Below are 11,287 nucleotides of genomic sequence, written 5' to 3'. Positions count from 1 at the left end.
CGAGACAGGGTTTCTCTGTGGTTTTTTTTTTGGAGCCTGTCCTGGAACTAGCTCTGTAGACCAGGCTGGTCTCTAACTCACAGAGATCCGCCTGCCTCTGCCTCCCGAGTGCTGGGATTAAAGGCGTGCGCCACCACCGCCCGGCACACTGTTTTATTTTTTGGATCTTGTGTTTGGAGCATTTATTTAATTGTTACTGTAAGATACTCCAGCCTTGTATTTTCCTTTCTTAGCCTTGGAGTCAAGCATTTCTTCAGGGATCCTCTCTCCCTTACTGAAACATTGGCAACTCTTGATATGTTTTTGTGCTATCTTTTTACCTTTTTCTGAAGGTCATGTATATGAAAACATAGAATATTCAACCTAGACCTTGTAAATTACACTTGGAATGTAGCGCATTGCTGTGTATGTCAAAACCTTCTGCTTTTCTGATACCAGTTATGTCCATTGTGTAGTAGAGCTTGTTTGCTGGCCCACCCACTCCCTGAGGAGAGGAGGTGTTTCCTGGGTTGAGCCCTTAGAGGTAAGGTTGCCTTTCTTATTATTGGTTCTTAGGAAGGCTTCACCAACCACCAGTACCAGGAACTAACAGAGCCTTCCTCACTCACTTATGTCACCCGCTCTGAGAACAGCATCTTTTTTGAAGTTGATGGACCATACCTTGCTATGATACTTCCAGCCTCTAAGGAAGAAGGCAAGAAACTGAAGAAGAGGTACGAATCTCACAGCCTTATATTTTTGAAAGAAAATACAGTAGATGGACAAGACTTAAGAACTTAGGAGAGAAAATGGACCAGGAGCCAAAATGAGAACAAACTGGGTGGGTTTTTGTTTGTTTGTTGTTTTATTTACTCACTTTGGGGGTAAAATTCACATCCTGATCTATTCTGATTCCGTGAGCAATGGCTCTTTAATGCTTTCCGGCTTGCTAAAGCATCAACGTAAGGGTAGAGTTCTGCTTGCTGCCTCAAAGATGACAAGAGGGTCATGCAGTGAAAAAGGAAGGCAAAGGGAGACAAAGCACCCAGCACCCTGAGGTTCCTTTCTCTGTGTTGCTTCCCTTGCTTTTCAGATATGCTGTATTCAATGAAGATGGTTCCTTGGCTGAACTGAAAGGTTTTGAGGTGAAGCGCCGAGGGGAGTTACAGCTGATTAAAATATTCCAGTCCTCGGTATTTGAGGCCTTCCTCAAGGGCAGCACACTGGAGGAAGTGTATGGCTCTGTGGCCAAGGTGGCTGACTACTGGCTAGATGTTCTCTATAGCAAGGTAAGGCTCCCCCTGCCTCCCCAGCTGGCTCCAAGATGAGTATCTTTCAGGAACGTAGGTCACTTTGATGAACTTTGGCTTCCTCAGCTCTGGTACCCTAAAATTTCCCAGCTTTGTAGAGTGGCAGCATGGTAATAAAAGAAATCATAAAGGAAAACTTACCAATTATGAAGTCAATTTCTTTGATTTGAAGTCTTTGGGTTTTTTGGAGACAGAGTTTTTCTGTGTAATAGCCCTGGCTGTCCTGAAACTCAATTTGTAGACCAGGCTAATCTCAAACTCATAGAGATCTACCTGCCTCTCTGTTTCCCAAGTGCTGGGATTAAAGGCGTGTGCCATCACTACCCAGCATTTTTATTTATTTGTTTTATGTGTATTTTGCTTGTGTGCATTTGTGTGTGCTGTGTGTATATCTAGTACCATCAGAGGGCAGAAGACAGCATCAGATCACCTCTAAGTGGAATTACAAGGCAGTTATAAACTGCTGTGTAGGTTCTGGGAACTAAACCTGGGTCCTCTGTAAGAGTTGCTCTTAATAAATGTTGAGCTGTCTCTCCAACTCTCTTTTTTAAAACTTTTTTTTTAAAAATTACATTTATTTATTTATTTATATTTGTGTGTGTGTGTGTGTGTATACACATGTACATGTATGGAAGTTAGAGAACAACTTATGGAAGTCATTTCTTTCCGTCTACCATATGAGTTCTGGGAATTGAACTTGCAAGCCTTAGGTCTTGGTGGCAAGTACCTTTACCTGCTGAGCCCATTTTGCTGGCCCTGATTTTTTTTTCCTAGGATGAGGTAGTTTCTGGAACTTAACTCTGTAGACCAGGCTGGCCTTAAACTCAGAGATCCGCCTGTCTCTGCCCCTTGAGTACTGGGATCACAGGCTTGACCCTTATGTGTAAAAAAAAAAAGTTTTTGTAGGCTCTATTAATGTATCCATAATTTTTTGTTTTTGTGTTTTGAGATAAGAGTCTCATTGTGTAGCCCTAGCTGTCCTGGAATTTGGTGTGTAGACTAGGTTGACCTTGAATAGAGATTCACCTGCCTCTGCCTCCTGAGTGCTGCAATTAAAGGTGCACCCAACTGCACACCTTTTTTCATTTTTTGAGACTTCTCTGTGTAATGATCTTGACATCTGCTTTGTAGACCAGGCTGGTCTCAAACTCACAGAGATTCACCTGCCGCTGCCTCCCAAGTGCTGGGGTTAAAGCCACCACTGCCTAGCTGCACACATCATTTTTATAATTTATATAATTTACCCCCAGCATTACAAAAGAAGGAAAAGCAGGAATACAGGGCAGTGGTAACGTGCCTTTAGTTCTGCCTCAGAATATTTGACTATTTCTGTAATGTTTTATGTTATAGACAACTTCCACCTGTTTGCACATTTCCATCTGTGAGGAAGTTTCAGAATCCCATTATTCCAGCCAGTGCCATATATATATGTCAATCCTTTTGGACAGATGTCACCTTATCTTCTGTGTAGAGCATAATTATTCCCTATACTGTGTGGCTTTGTTATTGCTAATATATATTTCTTGATAGTTTGTGTAAAACTTAAGATAAAAGGTAGGGTTTTATGTGCCTTTTTTCATATTACATTTATTTTTTTTAAATATTTATTTTATTTATTTATTATGTATACAATATTCTGTCTGTGTGTATGCCTGCAGGCCGGAAGAGGGCATCAGACCCCATTACAGATGGTTGTGAGCCCCCATGTGGTTGCTGGGAATTGAACTCAGGACCTTTGGAAGAGCAGGCAATGCTCTTAACCACTGAGCCATCTCTCCAGCCCCTCATATTACATTTATTTTGAGGATGGGGTACCCTTAAGTGCCACAATGTGCATGAGGAGGAAGTCAGAGGACAACTTGTAGGAGGTGGTTCTCATCTTACATCATGTGGATCCTGGAGGATCAAATTCAAGCTATCAAGGGCTGGTGAACTGGCTTAATGGTTAAGAGGAACTGGGCTTAAGTCCTTGCATCCATATGGCAGATAACAGTTGTCTGTAATTTCAGTTTCAGGCGATCCAACACCCTGTTCTGGCCTTTATGGGCACAAGGCACACATGTGGTATACAGACATGCAATTCTAAATTCAAAAATGACAACTCAGGTTGTCAAACTTGGCAGTAGATACCCACTGAGCCATCTTGCCACTGCCCTATCCTACACTTTTAATGCAGTGCTAGAACTCTAACCAAGGGTGCTAGGGCAGCATCCTTTTGCTTATTTTTAATGACATTACTCTGCCCTTTAGGAAATCCAAAGCCTGCCTTCAATTTTTCAGGGCAGAAATAAATACAATCCTAGAATCAAAGTGAGTATAACCTTTATCTTCCTGGCATCTTTTGTTTCTAGGCTGCTAACATGCCTGATTCTGAATTGTTTGAGCTGATTTCTGAGAACCGTTCTATGTCTCGGAAGTTAGAAGATTACGGGGAGCAGAAGTCTACATCCATCAGCACAGCAAAACGCCTGGCTGAGTTCTTGGGAGACCAGATGGTCAAGGATGCTGGACTAAGCTGTCGCTATATCATCTCCCGAAAGCCAGAGGGGTCTCCTGTCACTGAGAGGTAAAATCCTCCTTAAAGAGTTGAATTGTTGGGTGCATGCCTGTAATCTCAGTACACAAAAAGCTAAGACCAGAATATTTGAAGTTCCAGGCCATCCTGGGCAACATAAAGAAACTGTGTGCTGGGGCACTGGAGGGGTGGGAGCCCAGTATTTCGAAAATTAAAACAAAGGGTTCAGTGATAGCCTGGACTCTATAATAGTGAGTTTGAGACCAAGCTGACTGGGCTACATAGTCATTCTCTATCTTTAAAAAAAAGAAAAGAAAGAAAAAAAAAAGCCAAGCCACTGGCTTTGCAAATCCACACCTCTCATGGAGCCTCTGGATCCTCATAATAATAGAACTTCCATAGGGAGAATGTGGGTCCTGTGGGTGTTGAAAGAAGGAAGACTATCTGGTGGTGAATGTCTTTAATCCCAGCACTCAAGCAGGAGGTAGAGAGACAGGTTGATCTCTGTGAGTTGTGAATTCAAGGCTAGCCTGATCTACATAATGAGTTCCAAACCAACTAGTGCTACAGGTGTGACCCTGTCTCCGAAAGAAAAAGAAAAATTGGCCTCCGTCTAATGCTTATCAGTCATAGGAAGACCTTTGTGGGGCCCTAATGAGATCCTGGAAAGGGAATGGTGAATCTAGAGAACTTTGGTTTGAAGGCAGTCAGCTTCTCTTTCGTGGATATAGATATTGGTATCTTGGAAGGGCGGGGCCTGGCCTACTCATGCAAAGACAAGTTGATGCTAAGAGTAGCTCTGTGATGACCCATGTAGAGTAGTACCCTGGCATACAAGAGGCTACTTTACTTGCCAGTAACACCAGCATATGTCAGACACCTTCACAGATGAAAAGAGAACACCTTTTACCTCCTAGGACATATTAGATACAAGAGCAAGGGATTCCAGTAGATCAGTTTCTGTTTCCTACCAAGAGAATGTGCATTAAACAGAAAACCTGGCTTCCTGCAGTGGATGCACAATAAAGAAAGGGTTCATCAGCCCAGCACTCGGCAGGCAGAGGCAAGTGGATCTCTTTGAGTTCGAGGCCAGCCTGGTCTATAAGAGCTAGTTCTAGAACAGGCTCCAAAAGCTACAGAGAAACCCTGTCTCAAAAAACCAAGGGGGTGTGGGGCGTTCATCACATTTGGATTACAGAACCTTAAATCCACAATGACTGCACAGGAATCTTAAGAACCACTGATAGAGGGCTGGAGAGATGGCTCAGAGGTTAAGAGAACTGACTGCTGTTCCAGAGGTCCTGAGTTCAATTCCCAGCAACCACATGGTAGCTCACACACATCTATAATGAGATCTGGTGCCCAGAACACTATATACATAATAAATAAATTAAAAAAAAAAAAAGAACCACTGATAGAAGGATAAATTTATGGTTCCTTTAGAGGAACTGAAAGCCAATGTGGCCTCTGCAGTGTCCTCATGGCCCTTCCTTATGTATCCCTGATTCTCTCATTGTATCTGATATGCTTGCCTAGAAACTAGACAGCTTATGAGTCTATGACAAATGGAATGGGTAGACAAGACATGAGACTTCTCAACCTATCAACAGGGGTTGAGACATTTACCCTCTTCCTACCCAGGAAACTCTCAGGGCATGTTTATAAGGAGGACTCACCAAGAATACCTACTGCCACTTTGTGAGGAGATCACTGCTCTACAAAAGTAACCAGTGAGACCACATAGGTTACAAATTCATCAGCATCAGTAATTGTCATCTCAGCACATTGAATGTTGGGTGGTTTATTACTTGCCTTCCTAGAGAGTCCTATAGAGAAGAAAAATAGCAAATATCTTTGTAAGAAAAATTGCCAGTATCGAGACAAGCAGAAACAATAAAGCCAATTTGACAGAGTCATAAAGAGAATAAAATAACAGAAATCATGACAATGCTGACTTTAACAACATCTCCTGAGTTAAAAAAGAATGCTGATACCAGTTGTTGGTGAACAGATAGACTGACACTTAACCAGGTGTCTGGGAGTATGATGCCTGGAGGGTGTAGGAGTAGAGGGTATCTAGCACTTCTATTCTGTGTATGTAAAAAAGAGGAGGCATGTGTGTTTCACAGTGCATATGTACAAGTCAAGATGTAGGAGTGGAGGGTATCTAGCATTTCTATTTTGTGTATGTAAAAAAAGAGGAGGCATGTGTGTTTCACAGTGCATATGTACAAGTCAAGATGTAGGAGTGGGTTCTACTGTGTGAGTCCTAGTTATTGAACATAGGTTGTCTCATTGCTATAGCACAGGCAACAACTAAGGAGATTCAGGCAGTATTTTGCCAAGACTACCATGTAGGAGCTGGGTTTGGTAATCCACACCTGTCATCCTAACATGTAGGAGGCTGAGACAGGCCAACCTGGACTACATTGCAAGTTCCAAGCCAGTTTAGATCACATCAGGAGACCTTACCTCAAAAATAATACCAATAATAATGATGATGATAGCCCTGCCACCTAGTTTTACTTGTAGCTACATCAAAAAAAGACATGCACAAAAGTAGTAAGTATCATAATAAGGGTTGTGTTGACTTCTGTGTGATGAGGGGACAGGATGGAACTGCATATGGTGTCCAGAGGTCCTCTTTCTTGTCTCTCACAGGAAATGACATTTTAGAGTATTGCAGCTGACAAAATTGAGTGCATGTATGAGTATTTGCTGTTTTAAGTTTGTAATAATTCACAATTAAAAGCATTTTGTTTTGTGGCAACTGAAAGTTGATAGCTGCTTTATTGGTAATGTGAAGACCGACTCATTCCTTAGAAAAGCATTGCATCTCCTTGTATCTTACCCAGGGAACATGTTTTAGTGAACATGTCTGCTTGTTCTCATGTAAGAATAATTGTAAACAGCTCGGAACAGTGGCTGCACACTAGAAACAGAGCAAACAGCAGCAGAGAATAATGTTCATTCAACTTCAGCCATTTTCTTTCTTTTTTCTTTGTTTGTTTTTTGTTTTTCAAGGGAAGGATTTCTCTGTGTAACAGCCCTGGCTGTCCTGAAACTCGCTTTGTAAACCACGCTGGCCTTGAACTCACAGAGATCTGCCTGTCTCTGTCTCCCAAGTGCTGGGACTAAAGGCATGCACAACCACCACCACCCAGCTTTCAGCCCTTTTCTTACTCAATTATTTGTAATAAATAGGTGATTTCATTGTGACATTTTCATACATATAACATACTTTGATCGTATTAACCTGTCATTGCCCTCTTTTGTCCCTGTTTTAGTTACTTTTATATAGTTGTGATAAGAATCATGACCAAGGTAACTTAAAAAAAATGTTTAATTTGGGTTTACTATTTGAGAGAGTTAAGAGTCCATGATGGCAGAGCAAAGGGATGGCAACAGAAATGTCCGAGACCTTGTATCTTGATCCCCTAGTAAGAACAGAGAGAGTGATAACTGGGATTGGATATTCTTTTGAAACATCAAAACCATGCCTCTTCATCTTTTCCAAACAGTTACAACTGGGAACCAAGTACTCAAATACATGAATCTATATATATAGGGACCATTCTCATTCAGACCACCACAATCCTCCACTATTCCTTTTCCCAAATAGGCTCCTTTGTACTTTAATGTCTTCTTTTTAAAATCTAGATGCTACATGTTGTTGAACGAAACATGCAGTATTTGTCTTTCTGTATTGTTTCTCTTCACATAATGTTTAGTCCCATCTATTTTCCTATAAAGGACATAATTTCATTTTTCTTTATGACTGAGTAAAACACTTAATGAAATAAGAATATAGTTAACTCCATCATGTATGTATGCCTCTGCCATATTTTCTTTATCCGTTCATGTGTTTCTCTTCCCCCTTCTCCTTATACTTTGTTCTGTTTTATATTTCTCAGGATGGAACCAAGTCCTACATAGGATAAGCAAATAGTCTACCAGTAAGCTACTCCCCTAGCTCCTAACCTTAGTGTTTTAATATGATAAAGTATTAGTTAATCCTTCATTGTTATAAACAACACATACAAGCTATCAATGTGTACAGAGTCTTTGTTCCATGTACATTTGATAAGAGTTATAGCAGGATTTGTATTGTTTATGATTAGTTATGTTTATGTTTGTTTCCCTAACATAGGGCTATTCCTCTTGCCATTTTCCAAGCGGAGCCTACAGTGAGGAAACATTTTCTCCGGAAATGGCTAAAGAGTTCATCACTTCAAGACTTTGATATTCGCACAGTGAGTGCCAATTATTTTTATTAGTGGGGAGGTACACATGTGGGGATCAGAGGATAACTTAACAGGAATTGATTCTTTCATCATGTGGGGGCCAGAAATCTAAGTCATGAGACAAGTGTCTATGTCTGCTGAATCATATTAACACATTTTTGTACTCTTAAAAGTTTAGAAAAAAAGCTTGTCAGAGCAGAATGTACCTGACTTGTATCATGTGACTCAATTAGAGCTTTACTTAGGACTTCCTCTTTTCTGACATGTGATAGGTAGGGAAACCGCACTCAGAGCAGTGGTTCTCAACTTGTGGGTCAAGATCCCTTGAGAGGGTCAAATGACCTTTTCATGTGATTCTCCTGAGATCATTGGAAAATACAGATGTTTACATTATGATTCATAACAGTAGCAGAATTACAGTTATAAAGCAGCAATGAGAATACTTTCATGCTTGGAGATCACCACAACATGAGGAACTATATTAAAGGGTCACAACAGCAAGATTGAGAACCACTGGACTAGAGCATCAGGAAGCTAATGCTAGAGAATCCCTTAAACTGCTCTCAGATGGAATAGAACTGAGGTACTGACTTAACCATCCACCAGTTCATGATTCTATAGTTTCATTAAACTCACTGCCAAGTTTCTACCTCTAAAATGAGCATGAAGTTTCTAGAAGATGAAGTGAAACACACACATTTAGTAATTCTTAGCATATAACAATGTAGAAAATTGCTACTTCTCGTGTTTTGTGCATGTAGATTCTGGACTGGGACTACTACATAGAGCGGCTAGGGAGTGCCATCCAGAAAATCATCACCATTCCTGCAGCCCTCCAGCAGGTGAGATAAGAGCCAGGGATTCCCACCCCACACCTAGTCACCAGTAGACCCACATGAGACTCCTTCCTGGTTGTATAATCCTCATTCAGGTGAAGAACCCAGTTCCACGTGTCAAACACCCAGATTGGCTGCATAAAAAACTGCTAGAAAAGAATGATATCTACAAGCAAAAGAAGATCAGTGAACTGTTTGTCCTTGAAGGAAAGAGACAGGTAACACACAGGACACAGTGTTACAAATGTCTGCAAGCTGCTATACATAAATTTTCCTTGTTTTGTTTTTGAGACAGAGTCTCTCTGTGGTCCTAAAACTTCCTATTTATGAGAGGCTAGGCTTGGACTCACAGAGGTCCTGCCCTTGTATGTGCCACCCTGCCTGGCCCATAATTTCCCAATACCACCTGTCAAGAAACTTTATCATTAAAAGTGTGCATTGTGGTACTTTACTCATTAGCACCCTCCAGTGTCATTTTATATAACTGGAAGCAGATTGTGAGTCATCGGGTGTGTATGAAGAACTCATATGTAAATGTAAGGTATGCAAATTGGACCTAAACTGGATTACTACTGTAGACTTCAGTTTTCTCAATCAAAATGAAATTTCCTGGAGACACTGAAGACTGCACAATGAAAGTATGAGTAAGAAGTTGGAGATACTCATGCTCATCTGATAAGAACCCTTCCTGCTCATCATAGGATGCAAGTGCCGTTCACAGTACTCATATCTGGTGGTGGCTTACACCTGCCTCAAAGTCTAGCTCCAGGGAATTCAGCACCCTTTTCTGGCTTCTGCAGACCCCTGTACTTCATGGCATACATTTACACAGACATACACACAGAAATAAAATTTTATGTGTATGGTATTTTTGTTTGCATATATATCTGTGAGGTACTAGGCATATGCCTAGTGCCACAGAGGCAAGAAGAAGGTGTTGGATTCCCTGAAATTGGAGTTAACACATGATTGTAAGCCAACCTGGTAATTGAACCTAGGTCCTCTAGAAAAGCAGTCAGTGCTCTTAACTGCTGAGCCATCAGCCTAGGAAAAATTTTGTGGGTCGAAAATTAGAAGTGTAACTAGTTATGATGTCTTATACCTATAGTCCTAGGAGCTGGGAAGCGGAGAGAGGAAAATGGATATGAGTTCAAGGCTAGGCTGGAATACAGCATGATACACTCTTATCTCAAAACAAAAGTAAAAGTGAGTTATAAGCCAGAATGTTATAGAGACTCAATAATAAACAAATCTTGAAATAGATTTTTGTTGCGGGGGGGCAGGATTTCTCTATTATAGCCCTGACTGTCCTGGAGCTCCCATTGTAGACCAGATTGGCCTCAGACTCAGAGATGTGCCTGTTTCTGCCTCTTGAGTGCTAGGATTAAAGTCATATACCACCATTCTGGCTTATATTACTTTTTTAGGCAAGGCCTTAGACCAGACTGGTCTTTAATCCTCTGTGTAACAGAGACTGGCCTTAAGCTCCCAGTCCTCTTACCCCAACTTCCTGGGAGCTGAAATTACAAGCATGTGTCTACTTGCCCAGTTTAGATTTCAAAGCTTTAACAGTATGACATTTGCAAAAGCTGTACCTAAAAAGTATATATACTAACTAAATGTTTGCGAAAAGAAGCTGGTCTAGGGCTAGGAGATAGCTCAGCGTGAGAGTGCTTATCTGTTGTGCACAAGGCCTTGCATTCAGTGCACTCAAATACACGCACACACACAAATACACACACATTTTTTAAAAGAAAGAAAACTCAGCCAGATGTAGTGGTTTATGTTTTTCATTCCAACACTTGGAAGTCAGAGGATCTCTGAGTTTGGGGTTGGCTTGGTAATTCAGGCCAGTGAGGGCTCCATAGTGAGATCATGTTGTTGCTCAGTAATTAGGGGCTAGAGAGATGGCTCAACATGTCAGAGCATTGGCTGCTTGCTTAGATTGTTTACATTAGTGATTAACTCCAGGACACCAATAATGTTTTGATGTTGAATTAAGGAAAGAAATAAAAGCACTTCCCCCTGGAGTTATTTAACCAAGAACTAATTCATAAACAGAGTAGAAAGCATCACATGGGGAAGGAATGATTTCACAGAAATCTTTAACAGTTTTACAAGACTCTAACTAACCCAGATAACAAACATCGTTTTCCAGCCAGTATTCATAAATGGATGCTTTCAGCCTTTGTGGTAGATTTTAGGAAGTTGCTTACACTTCTGTATTTGCTGCTTTCAGCAAATGATACATGTGCTTTATCTGGGCCAGGGACATGGAGGAGTACCTGACTTAAGATTATAGCTATGAGCCGGGCGATGGTGGCGCGCGCCTTTAATCCCAGCACTCGGGAGGCAGAGGCAGGCGGATCTCTGTGAGTTCGAGACCAGCCTGGTCTACAGAGC

The 11,287-nt window shown here is 41.2% G+C and overlaps 1 protein-coding gene across 1 annotated transcript in view; it reads left to right on the top strand.

Annotated features, from left to right (window-relative positions):
- The window catches only part of Pole (DNA polymerase epsilon, catalytic subunit), a 54,171-nt gene that overhangs the window by 21,037 nt on the left and 21,847 nt on the right, over window positions 1–11,287 (top strand). Inside the window, exons 24-29 of the mRNA XM_005344494.3 lie at window positions 556–713; window positions 1,073–1,268; window positions 3,641–3,855; window positions 7,955–8,057; window positions 8,810–8,890; window positions 8,980–9,102. Coding sequence (XP_005344551.1) covers window positions 556–713; window positions 1,073–1,268; window positions 3,641–3,855; window positions 7,955–8,057; window positions 8,810–8,890; window positions 8,980–9,102 — 876 coding nt within the window. The remainder of the gene's footprint in view (window positions 1–555; window positions 714–1,072; window positions 1,269–3,640; window positions 3,856–7,954; window positions 8,058–8,809; window positions 8,891–8,979; window positions 9,103–11,287) is intronic.

Source organism: Microtus ochrogaster, chromosome 2 (genome assembly GCF_000317375.1).
Source record: "Microtus ochrogaster isolate Prairie Vole_2 chromosome 2, MicOch1.0, whole genome shotgun sequence".
Lineage (NCBI taxonomy): Eukaryota > Metazoa > Chordata > Mammalia > Rodentia > Cricetidae > Microtus > Microtus ochrogaster.
The sequence above is the reverse complement of the archived record's forward strand: the minus strand, read 5'-3'. Positions and strand labels throughout refer to the sequence as shown.